General features: G+C 57.5%; 1 protein-coding gene across 1 annotated transcript in view; it reads left to right on the top strand.

The window, feature by feature from the left end:
- LOC126159424 (nascent polypeptide-associated complex subunit alpha, muscle-specific form-like) overlaps positions 1 to 19,314 on the top strand; it is a 72,049-nt gene that overhangs the window by 45,528 nt on the left and 7,207 nt on the right. The window contains exon 4 of the mRNA XM_049916525.1: positions 8,017 to 8,488. Within this exon, the coding sequence (XP_049772482.1) occupies positions 8,017 to 8,488 (472 nt within the window). The remainder of the gene's footprint in view (positions 1 to 8,016; positions 8,489 to 19,314) is intronic.

Genomic DNA, 19,314 nt, shown 5'->3' with positions numbered 1-19,314 from the left:
CGCAGTTCCCGTCTCGTTACGTACACGACGCTCTGCAGGAACCTGAGGTCCTTCGCAGATTTCAACAAAAAGCCAGACGCCTGTATCACAAAGCCGTGGTCTCGGAGAACCCACTCATACGGAACATCGGAGTCCCGTCAGATGTTCGGGACACATACCAACGACCAGTCGCACTGCTTAACAGGTAACGCACCTGGCAGTGTCCAACCCACAGAAGTCCAATTCCATTTGATTCTCTAATCCGCCAATAAAGAAGACATTTTCCTCCACCTGAAGTTCCTTCTCCCATACCCAGACTTAGTAGTCAATGCCTTCGGGTAAATACTACATTCCCTCAACCCTGCCGGTAGTTTAGATGATGCGGACCGGTGCGCTTGCTACCGCCCAACGTCCGACAGCCTGTGCGGAGCAGCCCCACACCTGCGCCACAACCACCCGCGCCTTTCAAACCACCGAGGATGGGGCTACACACAGCCACACCACAGCCGCCAACCAGTCGCCACGGCAGCGCCGCAAACCACGGCCAAACTGCAGCCACCGCGCGCTACAGCCTGGGTCGGCCCGCCGAGAATCGCCGCCCACGCCCAAATGCCGCCCCCACAGCCCCAGCCGGCGACCGGCCACAATGGCCAAACCTTCGGCAAAAGCCCCACACCGTCGCCGCGGCAGCCCGGCCAGCGCGGCCGGCGCCACAGCCACACAAGCGGAGGCGTGCGGCGATGACGGCCGTGCAAACGCACCTCCGCCGCCCCATCGCCCTCCCACCGTTTCCCGATCGGCCCGCAGCCGTCGGGCCACGTCCTCCTCCTCTCGCCCGCCAACATTCACAGCCCTTTCGTTCGTTTCCCAACAATTTCAATTGTGCCCGCCGCAAAAAACGGGCGCCGCCTGCAAAGCAACATGCTCCGCCGGAGCGCCCCTCGCCGCTTACGAGCCAACCCCTCGCCCGAGGCAAACCCGAAATCCGCAACTACAGACCAACCCAATCTGCCGTCAGCACACACGACAGCCAACATCACGCGTTACGAGTTAGACATTAGGTTCACACGTCTCGGTTAGGTTCGGTGGACGTGGGTTAGGTTAAGGGCACTTGGGTTAGGTTACGCATTCAAAACACACGTCAGGCGTCAGAGGTTACGTTAGGTTAGGTTAGGTTAAGGCCACTTGGGTTAGGTTAAGCGTCAAACTTAGGTTAAGCATTCAAACACACGTCGGGCGTCAGAGGTTAGGTTAGGTTAGGTTAAGGCCACTTGGGTTAGGTTAAGCCTCAAAACTTAGGTTAAGCATTCAAACACACGTCGGGCGTCAGGTGGCCGCAGCAGCCGCACCTACCTACCCACCCACCTCACGGCCGGACAGCTTGGCTTACTTGGCGCTGAGGCTGACCTCACCGCACCTCACCTCACCTCGCGCTACGCAACGCTACAGGTTCGGTTCGGTTCGCTCAGCTTAGGCTTAGAGCTTAAGCGCCGAGGTCGGATTACGACGTTGGTTCACCTTCGGGCGCCACACTTTGGGTGTAAAGGTCGCGTCGGGTCGTCGGCACGCCGCAAAAACAAAAGCGAAGCCACAGACAACGCCGACAAACGGGCAGCACGGCCACGACCAGATACCGAGCGCGAACGAGACACACGGACCACCCACCGGCCAAAGGGCACCAAACAACAAACCAGAGAGCACCACGTGTCGACCAGAGCAACCCGCCGCTCACGCGACGTGGCTGGCTGGCACCGAAGGGCCGCCGCAACTGCGCTTTCCGCGCCGGGCCGGATGCACGTGCGGCAACACCACCACCGCACACAGCCGCTGTTCAACGTCAACCAACAACACGCCGCGGTCGCAGCCTCAACGCCAGCACACGTTTGCACCACCATTCACACGCACCGCACAAACAGCTGTCGCCGACAACACAAACACACCGCAACGACGCCGCCGCCTCTACTTGTGCCGGCCACCCACCCCACCGACGGCGCACCTGTCGCCGGCCGGCAGTCGACACGGGAAACGCACACCGCCACTTCGCTCGCGCGCACGCCACCAACCAGTCGTCGTCTCCAAAACAACAAACAAACATAGGGCAGGCAACAAATCGCCTCGCACGAACCGTCCACAAAACTATCAAAGCACAGCCTCTGGCTAACGGCCACGACGCAGCGGCACGCTGCTCCTTTCCCCGCCCCACTCGATTCACGAAGGCACGCGACACCGCCAACGACGGCCTCGCTTCCCGCAACCGACACCTTTCCGCCACTACGCACAGCCGCACCCGACGCCCGTGGCAACGACACAACTACTGCACTATCCACCGCCGCCTCCCCCTTCCCGTCGTACACACACACACAGCCAGCCAGCCAGCCAAAACCACACCAACGACCCAAACATGCACGTGCAACGGCACACCCCAACCAGTCAACGTCGACAACCACACGCACGGCTCGAAACCGGCGCCCTTCCACGTTGCCATCAAGCTACACACAAGACACAAGGGACCAACAACAGCAAGCCTGCCCGCCCGCCCGCCCCACTCTCACGCCGCAAAAAAGCACACCGAAACCGCCAAACGCACATTCCCATCGCACCGACACCGACCGGCTCGCTACCACCACACCTCTCGGCAGCCGTTTCGCAAACATGACACGGCGCGACATGACATCACGACCAACTCAACTCTCCTCTCCCGACGCCTTCGGCCGGAGCACAACGCCGCCAATTCGCCACACACACACAGTCACACAGTCGACAGGCGCCCGCCCGCCCTCCCTCCCTGCACGACGCCGCGCAGCAAAGGCGCCCGCAAACACATACCTCTCCTCTCTCTCGGCCGCCCGACGCGCCAACCGCCACACCGCCAGCCACTCGCAATTGTGCACTGCCGCCAGCCACACGTCCAACACGCCGCGCCGCCTCCGGCCACCCGCCAGGGGGCGCTCACGTCCGCGACAACAGCGCGGCCCGCCGGGCCAAACCGAACCGAGCCGCCCGCCGCTGCTCTGCACATCTTCCTGCGCGCATCAACAAAACGAGGCAAGCGAGCACACCCCGTCACAACGCCACATCACGCAAATGCCGTGCCGACCTCTTGTGTCTACCGCCTAAATTGCACTCACTCACCAGCCGCCCCTTCTTCTTCCTACCTATCTATCTATCTATCTATCTATCTATCTGTGCGTCTGTGTCGGTCCGCGCGTGACGCCTCTCAACATCCGCCGTCGCCGTCCCCGTCCCCGTTTCCGCCCCAATGCCATCGTCGCGCCGCCTCCTCCTCCGCCCCTGTCCGGCCCGCACCACACCATACACCGCTGCTTGTCCCGGCCGTTGCCACCAAAGGCGCCTACCGCAAACGCGCCACGCCGCAGCCCCCGTGCGTGCATCTCCGTGCCGACGCTGCCTCTCTGCCCTCCCGCACGCACTCGACCGACCGACCGACATGCACTGCGTCGACGGCCTCGACAACACAGTCTCTGGCTCCGCACTGCGTCTTCCGGTACGCGCGCTGAAACACGTATGTACTCATTACCAGCGATGGCGAGGCACGACACAATCTCTGACCAGAGCGTTTCTTATCGTCGCTAGTCTGCGCCACACGACACTAGTAGCACGTAGCGGGTCGGCAGGAACAGTTGTCATCTATATGTGGCGGGTCGGGAGAGGTAGTAGTCAGTCGACAGTATCAGCGAGTGGACGGTTGTACTGAGCGGGCGGCGGCGTGCTCTTCTCGCGACTCTGGTCTCCGTTCGGGACGATGCATATTGTTATTACAGGTAAGGTAATGAAGCTGCATTGCGCAAATCTAATACTGTATGTCAATTGTAACTATTTTCTTCACAACAAAATGCCCCAATAATACTTTGTTTCCAAACAAACTTTTTTAAAGTACAACCATTCATTTCCATTTAAAGAATATTTCCTACGCATTTCCTCCAACAATCAAAATTAAATGTGAGCCGGCATTCATTGCACGACGCTGTGTACAGGTATCGACAGTTAAGAGCACATATAGATGCAGTTTGTTTTTTTTCTCTTTTGTCTCTTTTTTGTTTTTGTTTTGTTTTTTTTTTTGACGTAACGATCTTTTGCTCTTCTTATTCTAATTTGTACGTACGCTGTTTGTTTAGATTTTTATATTGGTCATGCCACGTAGCGCTCCGCGTGAAAATCACTGCCTGTGCTGTGTGCAGTCTGTGGCTAGTTTGCATTGTTGTCATGAACTGCTATAGCTGGATGTGAACAGCGCGTAGCGTTGCGCAGTTAGGGGTGAGCCGCCAGCACTGGTGCATGTGCGGACAGAGATGGCGGACTTTTCAAATTACATATATTATGACTGGTGATGATATTAAGGGTAAATACATTGTTTGTTGTTCTCTATTAAACATCTTTACTTTGCTAACTATCCCTATCGGTAGTTAGTGCCCTCCGTGGTTTGGAATCTCTTATTTTAGCTGGCAGCAGTGGTGCTCGCTGTATTGCAGTAGTTCGAGTAATGAAGATTTTTGTGAGGTAAGTGATTTCCGACAGGTGTACTTTAATGTTACTCAGGGCCATTCTTTTGCAGGGATCTTTGATAGTCAGATTGCGTTGCGCTCAAAATATTGTGTGTCAGTTTAAGCACAGTTTTGTATACATTGTTGTTCAAAGGGAGACGTTTCAGAATACACAGGGCCGAAGGTCAGCCAGCGCTGCCCTTACAACGTTTAGCGGGTTTTCAATTATGTCTGTTGAGATGTTCATGGTTCATTATTTCCATTCATCATATTATCGCGAGTTTCTCATCAATCTTCGTTCGTTCATTTTCTAGGGACGTTAACAACATTCTGGCACACTTTTATCATCATTCACTCACTCACTCACTCACTTACTTACGACTATTTGTGCGGGGAGGTTACACTTGGGTCCATTTCCATTTCCATTTCCATTTCCATTCAATGTTGATAGACCTTTCTTTTTTTTGTTTTTTTTTTTTTGTTGTTGTTGTTTTGTTGCTGGCAGGTTACAAAAGGCCTCACTTTATGTTGGTTGCAGCAGCGTTTTTCTCCTTCTTCTAGTGTTTTCCCCGCCCCTCCCGCATCCGTCGGTCTCACCACGTTCACTGACAGCCGCGTCTGCGGCTACACCACAACGGCCCCCTCCCGGCAACCCATTCGTTTTCTCTTCTTTTGCACAAAAACAACGCCGCACGCGCCAGCCGAGCGCAGCGCAAGCCACCCACACCGCGCCCCTCCCCGTCTTTATAGCCTCCGCGTCTTGTTTTCTTCGTTTGCCCCCTCCCATCTCCCGAATGCCATGCCATGCCAGCAGCGTTACGCGTGCCCCTCCCCTGTCCACACACTACCGCGAAACGAACAGCCTTTCCGGGCCACATGCAGGGCACGCCCACCGCCATTCCCGGACGCAATTCTCAAAACAACACACACACACACACACACACACACAATGGCTTTGCACACGAACATAGACGGCACGGGCACTGTCGTACATTCTTCCTCAGAACCATCTCAACGAACGTTACGTTACGTTACACACACATCCGGGAAAGCAAAGCAACGCAACGCACAATTCAGCCGTCAAAGGTAACGTTCACCACGGCAGACACTTGCCGCCGCGCCGTTACACGCATTTCAGTGCGGCTACAATACACCTCCGACACGGCAACGTTCCGTTGCTCTACACTGCGTTTCTCCGTTTTGTTTGGTTTTTTTTCCGTTTTCTCTCTCTCTCTCTCTCTCTCTCTATATTTTTGTTTTTTTTTTTTTTTCCCCTCTGTCCTTTCCTCCACCATTCTCTCCTCACGTTCTGCCCAGACATTCGACCGATCAGAGGTTCGTTCACCTTTCGGTAACCGTTCTCAGCGCGACGGTGTACCAACGGTATGACGGTATGACGGGTGTTCAAGACGTCCGGTGTACCGCGCCGATCGACAGTTTCCCAGAGGCGACGGATCGGACCACATCACCGACATACACACAAACACGTGTACGCACATTCGCCAAAGCGACCGTCGTCTTCTAGCGTCGCGCTTACTCTACTGTACTGCACTGGACACGCGAGCATGCATCTTCAATGACGACGTCGGTGTGCGTGCGTCGTACGCACACAAGCAGACACAGTCAGTCAGACACGACTATCGAAATCAGAGTCGGGGGAAAGGTACATATCATCGTGCGTGTCGCCCGTACAATGCAATACACAGTGGTGTCTCAATGCGCGTTCACATTCAAACGTCACTCACACGCCTCCACGCTCCATTTACAGACACATTTCACCCTCGCCATATATGGCGTGCAAACCGACCCGCAAACGGCCGTCGTTACACACTGACATTCCCAACAATCGCGTTTCGTTTCCACCCGTCACGTAACTAACCGGCACCTCCATCCAAAGGGCACATCACCGATCGCACTTCCCCACCCCCCTCGCAGACAACGAGTTGTGCGCACGTGCCTCCATTCCACGTCACACCGTGGCCGTACCCCGCAACACGCGACGCGCCCCCTAAACAATCAAATTATTCATCGCATCGGCCACCCCACCCCGTCGCGTCGCAACCAAAGCGGTAGCTATTGCCGCCGTCCACCCACTCACACACAAAACAAAACAAAAACAACAACAATTCCGCCCTTCCCGCAAAGGCCATTTGGTGGCCCTGAAAAGGGCCGTTTTGCCGCTCTCGCAACGGAGGATCTCCTTCCATTCCAGAGCCACCTCCTTACTTGGAGCTCGTGTACTTGGTCACCGCCTTCGTGCCCTCGCTCACGGCGTGCTTGGCCAGCTCGCCAGGCAGCAACAGCCGCACAGCGGTCTGGATCTCGCGGGACGTGATGGTCGAGCGCTTGTTGTAGTGCGCCAGGCGAGACGCCTCGGCCGCGATGCGCTCGAAAATGTCGTTCACGAAGCTGTTCATGATGCTCATCGCCTTCGACGAGATGCCCGTGTCAGGGTGCACCTGCTTCAGCACCTTGTAGATGTAGATGGCATAGCTCTCCTTCCTCTTGCGCTTCTTCTTCTTGTCGCCCTTCGAAATGTTCTTCTGCGCCTTGCCAGCCTTCTTGGCGGCCTTCCCGCTAGTCTTGGGCGGCATCGCAAACAAACAAGAACGTACGGCAGCAACACCAGCAGCAAGCGCTCCGCTCTAGTCAGCGTCTCCCCACACAGTGGCACCCAGCGCGCCCCGCCGCCGCACCTTTACCAGCTCGCCCCGTTGCGGCCGCCGACCAATGGGCCGCGAGCGCAACCGGCCGCCGCACCCGAGAGCATAAAGGACCCCCACCCCTTTTCCCTCTTCGTTGCTACTCAGCCATAGGAACCTGCTTGCGGGATTAGTCGCTGATTGTCCTAGCGCTTTAGCTGGACGGTTCGGCACTAAGGCTTCCGAGCTCCTGATTTTTTCAAATCTGGAGCGGAGTTGCAAGAAGATTACGGCGCAGGCGGCTGATTTGACAGCTGCTTGTGAGCATAATTGTCGTTGCGGGTTGCGAGCTGTGGGTTGGCGCGCTCTGGTGCGCGTCCTCTTGCTGCCGCTGGCCGCTTTTCCGACTACGTCGAGCACCTCAGCCGTCACAAGAACTCTTGCTGCCGCAGAGGCTAGCTCTGCCCCTCCTAGCTTAGGGAAATCTGCACGCCAGGGCCTGGTCACTGGCCAGTTACCCGCGCGTGATAGGCCGATTAGGGTCGGACTCGCCTGCTCGAGACCTAACGGTGCCAACCAAGGCAGCGACCGACATCCCCTTGGCAGCCTCTCTCACCGTTTCGGACATGGCACAACCACCGGTCCTACTAACCATCACGAGGCAAGAAAACTCTCCTGGCAGTTACGAGGTCCACAGGACTGACCAAACGAACAGCCAAGGTGAAATAAGCCCGAAATCCCGACTTCTACTCGCGAACGCGATAGCGGGTTTAACCGGGAAAGACAGGAAAAAATACGAGCGACGTCTGGAGAGGGCTCTCAAACCGCGCCCAGCGATCGAGACGACGCCACCATGTGCACGCCCACTAAAAGCGAGCTTAAAATCCAATAAGAAAAAGTCCCCCATTAAAAAGCGAAAGTCGCCGCTGAGAAAAACATCGGCCAAGACGAGGAAAACTCAGCGCGCGGAAAGACCGGCTAGCCCGTGCGAGGCACAGCCGACCGAGTCAGCGCAGGACGCGCCCGAGCGGACAAAGGCCGCCACGTGCTCAGGTAACGGAGCGGGCGGCCCCGCGCAGGTACAATGCGCCGAGGCACGAGGCGAGCACAATGGCCCGGCCGCGCCACCCGGCCCGTCGCGGGAACAAAGCCGCGACGCAGGTACCACGCCAGCACCGGCGGCCGCCGTGCAGCGCGCTGCTGTGGGCACGCCGCGGCATGAGAATGCAGCGGCGGGCGAGCAGCGGTGCGCGGTCGTGGCGGACGCCGAACCTGCCACTCCACACGACGATGACGGTTTCCAGAGGCCCAAAAGAACCGCCGGCCGCTCCCCTGTGCTGCACACAGCCTCCCCGGTATCAACAAGTAATAGGTTCTCCCCTATAGAAGACCCCCCTCACCAACAGGACGAAACCATACAGCCAACCGAAACAGACGGAGACACGGAGGAGAGACGATATCGGATCCCTCCGCTCATAATCCACTACGAGAAATCGTACTCCGAATTGTACGACAACATAAATGCAACCCTCGGAGAAAACAAATTCACGGCGAAAACAACCGGGGAGGACCAACTAAAGATCACAGTAAAGACTGTCGACGATTACAAAGCGGTAAAGGCCATGCTAAAAGAAAAGCAAACTCACTTTTATACCTTCCCCATAGCGGCCAAAAAGCCAATTAAAATAGTATTCAGGGGCATGCCGCACAATACGGACACAGAGGACATAAAACGTTACTTGGAAAGGGAAGGTTTCGAAGTGAGCTCGGTCGTCAAGACAAACCCGAGACGACCGTGGCCACTACACACAGTGACCCTACCAGACTCCGCCCAGAATCGAAAGATATGGGAAGTGACAATGATCATGAGGGTGACAGTCACGCCGGAGAAGTTGAGAAAAAGATCGGGCCCAGGGCGATGTTTTAATTGCCAAAAAGTGGGGCACATGGCTAGGGACTGCGACATGCCTATGAGGTGTGTCAGGTGCGGTGAGAAACACAAGTACGAGGAATGCCCGGTACCGCAGGGGGAGGGCAAGGAGAAGTGCTGCAATTGTGCAGGCGCGCATCCTGCCAGCTACCTGGGGTGCCCGGAATTCCGTAAAGCTAGGGACCGCTTAAGGGGAAAGCACCAACAGACAGCAGGGGCAAAGCATCGCACCGCACCTCCTCCACCACCTCCACCACCACCACCAAGCCGATATCCAAGATCCACGGCGACAAGGGTATTTCAATCCAGGACGTACTCATCAACCGTCGTTGCCCCAACTCGCCCTCCTCCACGCAACCAGGTTCCTGTCAACGGTGAATCGCCTAGGGAAGCCCCCCCCTACTCACTAGAGCCCAGTCTGCGTGACACGACACAGAACGTCTCGGTAGAACACTTAGCAGCGACCATAAAGGCCCTTCAGGCTCAGGTGAACCAACTGGCAAACATCTTGGCCACCATGACTCAACCCCCGCCGAACACTCATCGGCAGCAAAGCAGGCGCCGTCATCGGCGATGACATCAGGAAACCCCACCCCCCGACATGGATAGACGACCTAACATACAAGGTCTAAAAATGTGCGTCTTCAACGCAAACGGTCTATTCCAGCAAGCCCTCGAATTCAGGGAATTTATAAAAGAGGAAGACATCGACATATGCTTAGTGGCCGAAACACACCTGAAGCCAGGTGTAAGAGCATCTGTAGCTAACTACAACTGCTACAGACGCGATCGGCCTACCGCTGGAGGCGGGGTTGCAGTATATGTCAAACGAGGTATTAGACACCATCAAGTGTACCCACCTGCAACTCGCCAAATTGAAACAGTCGCTATAGAAATTGCCACTGTAACAGGGCCCCTCACAGTCGTTGCAGCCTACCGCCCCCCTTCCCAAACGTTAGAAGAAGAGGACATAGCTGCACTAGGGAGAATAAGAGGCAAGCTCCTAATAGGAGGAGACCTCAATGCCAAGCACGCAGACTGGCACTCACGAGCAAGCAACAGAGCTGGTCGACAACTGCAACGACTTGCGCGCACCCACCAGTTTCAAGTATGGGGCCCCGAGGAGCCCACCCACTTCCCAAACAACGGAAACAGGGCGGACGTCCTCGACATCGCACTCACGAAACACGTCACGGGTTTTGTGTCTGCCAGTTCGATAAACAGGATGTCGTCAGACCACAATCCAGTTATCCTAGAGGTCGACATGGGAGAATGGCTCTCGCTCCCACAGCGCACCACAAATTACAAACGAACAAACTGGGAACAGTTCAGCAACGGAATAGCTGCTGAACTTGCCCAAGCCCCGCCTCCAACAGCAGAGACTGCTGAACAAGCGCTGGACGACTTCACTAAAGCGATCCTGCAAGCAGCTGAGGAAGCAACGCCTGCGCCAGCGGGAGCCCCCCGCTCCAGGCAGCTCCCCCAGCACCTGCTTGCACAAATAAGACACAAAAATAGGATCGCCAAAGAATGGAAACTTACTAGGAACAAAAACACAAGGAGGCTGCTCAACAGACTACAAAGAGAGTTGAAAGTTGCACTCACTGAGTATCGCAACCAGCAATGGTCAGAACGACTCTCAACTCTCAAACTAGATGACCACAGCTTGTGGCAAGCCACAAAGCAGTTCACGAGAAGACGCGCAAAAATGCCTCCTCTGCATGGTGAACGTGGACTGCAATTCAGCACTGAAGACAAAGCAAATGCGCTAGCAGACGTGTTCGAAAAACAATTTACGCCAGCAGAGGTACAAGACAGAGAACACGTCGCAATCGTCCGCAGACAACTGGCCACCTTTTTAGAGGCAGACGACGACGAGGAATACACGCCGATCTTCAGTTCCGAAGACGTGGCGAGTGTCATCAAATCGCTGCCAACAAAAAAGGCACCAGGCCACGACCAGCTCACCAACGAACTATTAAAACATATCCCGCCCATGGCAATAACACACTTAACAGATATACTTAACGAAATTACGCGATCGCTAAAATTCCCGACACAGTGGAAACACGCTGAAGTAGTCTCGATCGCAAAACCTGGAAAAGACCCGGTGTTCCCGCAACACTACAGACCAATTAGTCTACTGCCTACCCTCAGTAAACTATATGAGCGCCTCCTCTTAGTACCGATACAGGATCACATCACAAGAGAGCAAATCCTGCCCAAATTCCAGTTTGGGTTTCGCCCACATCATTCGGCCCCACAACAAATAATGAGGGTGGTTGAGGCAGCCACAGAAAGCTTCAACCGCAAAGGCTACTGCGGGATAGTCTTACTAGACGTGGCAAAAGCCTTTGATTCTGTTTGGCACACCGGGCTACTCCACAAAATGTACACCCAGGGCTTCCCCGGAAAGATTGTGAAACTTATAAAAAGCTATCTCTCCGGTAGGACATTCTCCGTAAAAGTAGAAACATCACTGTCAAGCAGGAGAAGAATACAGGCAGGGGTACCACAGGGTTCGGTTCTTGGACCAACCCTGTACAGTCTCTACACCGCAGACATACCCACCACACAACACGTACAAACAGCACAGTATGCTGATGACACCGCATTCTTCTCCTGCTCAACAAACAGGAACCTGGTCACGAGACGTCTTCAAACCGCCCTAAATAAGACGGACGAATGGGCCAAACAATGGCGAATCTCACTGAACTCCGAGAAGACCCAAGCCATGCTAATGACAAGACGTTATGGCAAACGCCGCCCCCCCAGAAGACCCTACCAAATGCTGCACCTGCAGGGCCAAAACCTCCCCTGGAGAAATTCTGCGAGATACCTCGGTGTGACACTAGACAAGCGTCTGACTTGGAAGTGCCACATCGAGGAAGTTCGCAAAAAGGCCCTAGGTAGGATGCAGATCCTCTACCCAATACTAAACAGTACAAGTTCCCTTGACCCGAGCACAGGAGTAGCCGTCTATCGAAGTCTAATTAGACCGATACTGGAGTATGCGTGCCCAGTATGGGGTTACGCTGCTAGATCGACGGTAGAACGGCTACAAAAAATTCAAAACAGAGCGCTCAGAAGAGCCCTACACACACCGCCGCGCTTCCCGACGGAAGACCTCCACATAGCGGCAGACATTGTAAAACTAAACACGCGATTCCGTACCCTGGCGGAGCAGTTTTACGCCAACGCGGAAAGGTCGCCAAACGAGCTAATAAACTCACTTGGTCGGTACAACAACGTACCAGACCGATACAAAAGACCAAAAGCATTACTCGTCGCTTAAAATAAAATTAAAAAAAAAAAAAAAAAAAAACCGTCACTACCACAGTGACAGAAAAGAAACACACGATACTCTAAAGAACAGAATTAACAAAAGACAGGCACATCCAAAAAACTCACCAAAAATTGAAGGAAATGTCCGAATAGGACAAAAACCTTCGCAGAAAACAACCTCTATCTAAAGACAGAGGAAGAAATTAGAGTGTGCAGGCAGGCGGCGCCGCCACTCCGCTGCTCGACTCGCTGCGGCTCGCACCGTCGTTCGTCTCGTCTCGTTTTTACACCACAGCGCATCGCCATGTCCGGACGCGGAAAGGGAGGCAAAGTCAAGGGCAAGTCAAAGTCCCGCTCAAGCAGGGCCGGGCTCCAGTTCCCGGTCGGCAGAATCCACCGCCTCCTGCGCAAGGGAAACTACGCCGAGCGCGTCGGCGCCGGGGCGCCCGTCTACCTCGCCGCCGTCATGGAGTACCTCGCGGCTGAGGTGCTCGAGCTGGCCGGAAACGCGGCCCGCGACAACAAGAAGACGCGCATCATCCCGCGCCACCTGCAGCTTGCCATCCGCAACGACGAGGAGCTCAACAAGCTCCTGTCGGGCGTCACCATCGCACAGGGTGGTGTCCTGCCCAACATCCAGGCCGTCCTGCTGCCAAAGAAGACCGAGAAGAAGGCCTAAACAGAGAGGCCAGGCACTCGGCACGCCGCGCTTTGCCGGCTCGCCTCGGCTCACAACAATCGGCCCTTTTCAGGGCCACCACACAAACCTACGTCCAAAGCAAAATTTCAGTCGTCCTCGCCGCGCTTTACTTTACTTTAACTTCACTTCCACAGCCGCCGCCGGCAAGAAGACCGTACCAACTGCTACGATTGCAGGGGGAGATATTCTGCGAGGTACCTCGGTGTCACGCCTGACATCCAAGTGTCACATAGGGGAACTTGGCACAAACGCTCACGCCAGGATGCAGATCCTGTACCCCTGTTCCCTCGACCCCGCAACAGGGGTAGCGATACTGGAAATATGCGCGCCCTGTATGGGGCTATGCAGCCAGATCGACGATGCATCGCCTACAGAAGGGTCCAAAGCAGAGCGCTCTACGACGGGCCTTACACGTCCCCGCGGCAGACCTGCCTAGAACCACCCACAACACGATTCCGCGCCCTGGCAGAAGCGTTCTACGCCACCGCGCGGAATTCAGAAAATGACTATTACGTCTTGACCCTTGGGCAATATGAACAGATGTGCAAGACCCGACCCGAGTCGCTACTCCAGCAGTAGCACAAACAGAACACATAATCACTCTCAACAAACAGCAACGTCCGAAAAAGCACACTACCAAAGATAAGAACAACACACAGAAAAGAGGAGCAAATGTCCACAGGCGACAATAACCTCCACCAACTCCCCCTCTAACGGTAGAGGACTAAAACAGAGAAGAACAAGAAGAGCCGCCGCCATCTTGTCGTCCACAGCCCGTGTGGCCCAACAAACAAACACACACACACACACACACACACACACACACACACACACACACACACACATTTCTCTTGTTTTGTTTCGTTTGCCTCAAGCACCTCCACGCACGCACAGTCGCCTTCCAAACGACAACGACAGCAATAATCACCACTGTTAAACGAGCGTGTCGACACACCGCCCTCCACTCCCGCGCGCCCCATACAAACGAAACAGCTGATGCGGCCGCCTATGGGCACGCCTTGCCTCGGCAACTCCAACGCCGCCGCAAACACACAGCCAAAACCACGCAAATATTCACCGCCTCTCGCACAACAACAACAACACACAGCCCGGCGTCTCCATCGATCGATAAACAAAACAAACACACAACGCCCTCTCTCGCGCGCACACACACACACAGCCACAAGACCCGCTTCCTTTCCTTTCTCCCAGTCACGTCACGTCAGTCAAACGCAAACGAAATGAAATGAAGAATGAAAGAAAGAAGGCAGGCAGGCAGGCAGGCAGGCAGGCAGGCAGGCAACACACGCAGCAACAACACAGACTCTTTCGCACTTTTCAATTTCCGAACAGTGTGGTGGCCCTGAAAAGGGCCGTTTTCGTCTCTCCCACGGCCGCGGGAAGGCCAACGCGGCACAGCACACCGGCTGCGACGCGCCTAACCGCCGAAACCGTACAGGGTGCGCCCCTGCCTCTTCAGGGCGTACACCACGTCCATGGCCGTCACAGTCTTGCGCTTGGCGTGCTCAGTGTACGTCACCGCGTCGCGGATCACGTTCTCCAGGAACACCTTCAGCACTCCGCGGGTCTCCTCGTAGATCAGACCAGAGATGCGCTTCACGCCGCCCCTGCGAGCCAGGCGGCGGATCGCGGGCTTCGTGATGCCCTGGATGTTGTCGCGCAACACCTTGCGGTGCCGCTTGGCGCCACCCTTGCCGAGCCCCTTTCCTCCCTTGCCGCGGCCAGTCATCTCTTCTAAATCCTCAAAAAAGCTCAAGGCAAGCAAAACGTCTGCTGCAGCGGCTGGCTCCTCACCCGGCGCTAGCGAGTCGGCTACGGTCTGCGCCCGGCGCACGCGCCAGCCCCCCTATATAGACTCTGGCCCGCCCTCCCCCCACCACGCGCAACCGAGGGCATATAAGCGCACCACGGTGGCTGGCGCGCGCCCGTGTCGTCAAGGCAGCACCCGACGCAGCACCTCGCCTCCACGCCGCTCCGCTACCGCTACCGCTATGGCCCGCACAAAGCAAACGGCCCGCAAGTCCACCGGCGGAAAGGCGCCGCGCAAACAGCTCGCCACCAAGGCGGCGAGGAAGAGCGCGCCCGCCACCGGCGGCGTCAAGAAGCCCCACCGCTACAGGCCGGGCACCGTCGCCCTGCGAGAAATCAGGCGCTACCAGAAGAGCACAGAGCTGCTCATCCGCAAGCTGCCATTCCAGCGCCTAGTGCGCGAGATCGCCCAGGACTTCAAGACCGACCTGCGCTTCCAGAGCTCCGCGGTCATGGCCCTGCAGGAGGCCAGCGAGGCCTACCTCGTCGGCCTCTTCGAAGACACCAACCTGTGCGCAATCCACGCCAAGCGCGTCACCATCATGCCCAAGGACATCCAGCTCGCGCGCCGCATCCGCGGCGAGCGCGCCTAAACACCGCGCCAGCCGCTGGGCACCGCCCACGCACGCAACAAACAAAACGGCCCTTTTCAGGGCCACTAACATCACTCCGTCGCGAGCAAACTTTGTCGGTCGCCTCTCGCCCCACAACCACAGAACGAAAGACAAAACACCACTTCCACTTCCCGTCCGTCCGCCACAGCCGCTCTCCTCTGCCAGCTTGCTGGCGCGCGCAACAATCAACATCATCCCTCCCCGGCGCGGCGCTCAAAGCGCACAATACCCATCGGCCGACGCCGTCAACCACACGGCCGGCCGACGCTTCGTTTCGAAAAGAAAAAAAAAAAAAAAACAAAAACAAACAAAAAGCCAGGCACGTCCAACGCCACCGACCCTTTCCACATCTCAACGTCCCCCGCCCCCGTTGCAAGAACAAACACACACACACAAAAGACAAGACACATCCGAGAAGACGGCAGGCAGGCAAACCAAAGTATTCAAACAACATGACACAAAACCAACCGTCGGCCGGCCGCGACCAAAAAAAAAAAACGGCGACAATCAACCGCAACGACAAAACCGCTACCGCCGCCCGCACCCGCCACCGACCCCCCCCGCAATCCAACCACCACGGCACGCAAACAGTGTCCACACACGGGCATACAGGAAACGCCAGACGACACAACCACACCGCAACACAAACACGACAATCAAAACCTTCCCGACGTGCTTTGATGGCCCTGAGAAGGGCCGTTTTGGGCCGCGCGTCTGTTGCGCGCCACTAGACGACGGGGACGGGGGGTGCGGACGACGGAGTCAACCGCCAACCCTTCCTTTCCCATTCCTCTCTTCTTCTCCTCTACTTCTTCTTCTTGGGCGAAGCCTTCGCCTTAGACGGCGTCGTCGCCTTCTTCGGGCGCGGCGCCTTCGGCTTCTTCGTCGGAACCTTGGCGGCCTTCTTCGCCTTCGACGGCGACTTGGCCTTGGCCGGCTTGGCAGCAGCCGCCTTCTTCGCACCGGCGGGAGCGGCCGACGCCGCAGACGCCTTCTTGGCGGCGCCCGCCTTCCGACCAGTCGCCGCCTTCACGCCACCAGCCTTCTTTGCGCCGGCCGCACGGGCGCCCTTCTTCTCCTTGCTGGCCGGAGCGGCGCGCTTCTTCTTGGCACCGCCGGCCCGAGCCTTGCCGCCCTCAGCCGCCCCGCCGCCGGCGCCGGCAAGCTTGAAAGAGCCGGACGCGCCCTTCCCCTTCGTCTGCACCAGCTCGCCCGCCACCACGGCCGACTTGAGGTACTTCTTGATAAACGGCGCCAGCTTCTCCGCGTCCAGCTTGTAGTGCGCGGCAATGTACTTCTTGATCGCCTGCAGCGACGATCCGCCGCGCTCCTTCAGACTCTTGATGGCGGCCGTCACCATCTCAGAGGTGCGCGGGTGCGCAGGCTTGGCGCGCGGCTTCTTCGCAGACGACGCAGACTTTGCCTTCTTCGTAGTGCCGGTGGCGGCGGGTGCCGCAGCAGTCTCGTTCGTAGCCGCCTGATCTGCCATTTCGACGACGCGCGTTAACACACAACACAGCGAGCAGCGAGAGCGAGAGGAGACACGCAGCGAGCGGAGCGCACAGCAGAGGAATAGCCGCCTCGCGCACTGCACTGCACTTGTCCATACGGGTCCACCCTGACCCGTGTTGGGAGCAGTCTAAGCATACACTGCTGTTCGGCCGCCTCGCGCCACAGGCCCAGCCAGTGTCGCGGGCGGGCGCGGACGGCCGAGAGAGCGGCCGCCACTCTGCGCGCCGCCGCGCCGTGCCTCCCGCGCTTGCTACCGCCCAACGTCCGACAGCCTGTGCGGAGCAGCCCCACACCTGCGCCACAACCACCCGCGCCTTTCAAACCACCGAGGATGGGGCTACACACAGCCACACCACAGCCGCCAACCAGTCGCCACGGCAGCGCCGCAAACCACGGCCAAACTGCAGCCACCGCGCGCTACAGCCTGGGTCGGCCCGCCGAGAATCGCCGCCCACGCCCAAATGCCGCCCCCACAGCCCCAGCCGGCGACCGGCCACAATGGCCAAACCTTCGGCAAAAGCCCCACACCGTCGCCGCGGCAGCCCGGCCAGCGCGGCCGGCGCCACAGCCACACAAGCGGAGGCGTGCGGCGATGACGGCCGTGCAAACGCACCTCCGCCGCCCCATCGCCCTCCCACCGTTTCCCGATCGGCCCGCAGCCGTCGGGCCACGTCCTCCTCCTCTCGCCCGCCAACATTCACAGCCCTTTCGTTCGTTTCCCAACAATTTCAGTTGTGCCCGCCGCAAAAAACGGGCGCCGCCTGCAAAGCAACATGCTCCGCCGGAGCGCCCCTCGCCGCTTACGAGCCAACCCCTCGCCTGAGGCAAACCCGAAATCCGCAACTACAGACCAACCCAATCTGCCGTCAGCACACACGACAGCCAACATCACGCGTTACGAGTTAGACATTAGGTTCACACGTCTCGGTTAGGTTCGGTGGACGTGGGTTAGGTTAAGGGCACTTGGGTTAGGTTACGCATTCAAAACACACGTCAGGCGTCAGAGGTTACGTTAGGTTAGGTTAGGTTAAGGCCACTTGGGTTAGGTTAAGCGTCAAACTTAGGTTAAGCATTCAAACACACGTCGGGCGTCAGAGGTTAGGTTAGGTTAGGTTAAGGCCACTTGGGTTAGGTTAAGCCTCAAAACTTAGGTTAAGCATTCAAACACACGTCGGGCGTCAGGTGGCCGCAGCAGCCGCACCTACCTACCCACCCACCTCACGGCCGGACAGCTTGGCTTACTTGGCGCTGAGGCTGACCTCACCGCACCTCACCTCACCTCGCGCTACGCAACGCTACAGGTTCGGTTCGGTTCGCTCAGCTTAGGCTTAGAGCTTAAGCGCCGAGGTCGGATTACGACGTTGGTTCACCTTCGGGCGCCACACTTTGGGTGTAAAGGTCGCGTCGGGTCGTCGGCACGCCGCAAAAACAAAAGCGAAGCCACAGACAACGCCGACAAACGGGCAGCACGGCCACGACCAGATACCGAGCGCGAACGAGACACACGGACCACCCACCGGCCAAAGGGCACCAAACAACAAACCAGAGAGCACCACGTGTCGACCAGAGCAACCCGCCGCTCACGCGACGTGGCTGGCTGGCACCGAAGGGCCGCCGCAACTGCGCTTTCCGCGCCGGGCCGGATGCACGTGCGGCAACACCACCACCGCACACAGCCGCTGTTCAACGTCAACCAACAACACGCCGCGGTCGCAGCCTCAACGCCAGCACACGTTTGCACCACCATTCACACGCACCGCACAAACAGCTGTCGCCGACAACACAAACACACCGCAACGACGCCGCCGCCTCTACTTGTGCCGGCCACCCACCCCACCGACGGCGCACCTGTCGCCGGCCGGCAGTCGACACGGGAAACGCACACCGCCACTTCGCTCGCGCGCACGCCACCAACCAGTCGTCGTCTCCAAAACAACAAACAAACATAGGGCAGGCAACAAATCGCCTCGCACGAACCGTCCACAAAACTATCAAAGCACAGCCTCTGGCTAACGGCCACGACGCAGCGGCACGCTGCTCCTTTCCCCGCCCCACTCGATTCACGAAGGCACGCGACACCGCCAACGACGGCCTCGCTTCCCGCAACCGACACCTTTCCGCCACTACGCACAGCCGCACCCGACGCCCGTGGCAACGACACAACTACTGCACTATCCACCGCCGCCTCCCCCTTCCCGTCGTACACACACACACAGCCAGCCAGCCAGCCAAAACCACACCAACGACCCAAACATGCACGTGCAACGGCACACCCCAACCAGTCAACGTCGACAACCACACGCACGGCTCGAAACCGGCG

Source organism: Schistocerca cancellata, unplaced genomic scaffold (genome assembly GCF_023864275.1).
Source record: "Schistocerca cancellata isolate TAMUIC-IGC-003103 unplaced genomic scaffold, iqSchCanc2.1 HiC_scaffold_1141, whole genome shotgun sequence".
NCBI classification, from domain to species: domain Eukaryota; kingdom Metazoa; phylum Arthropoda; class Insecta; order Orthoptera; family Acrididae; genus Schistocerca; species Schistocerca cancellata.
Note: the sequence above shows the minus strand (reverse complement) of the source record. Positions and strands in the feature narration are given on the sequence as shown.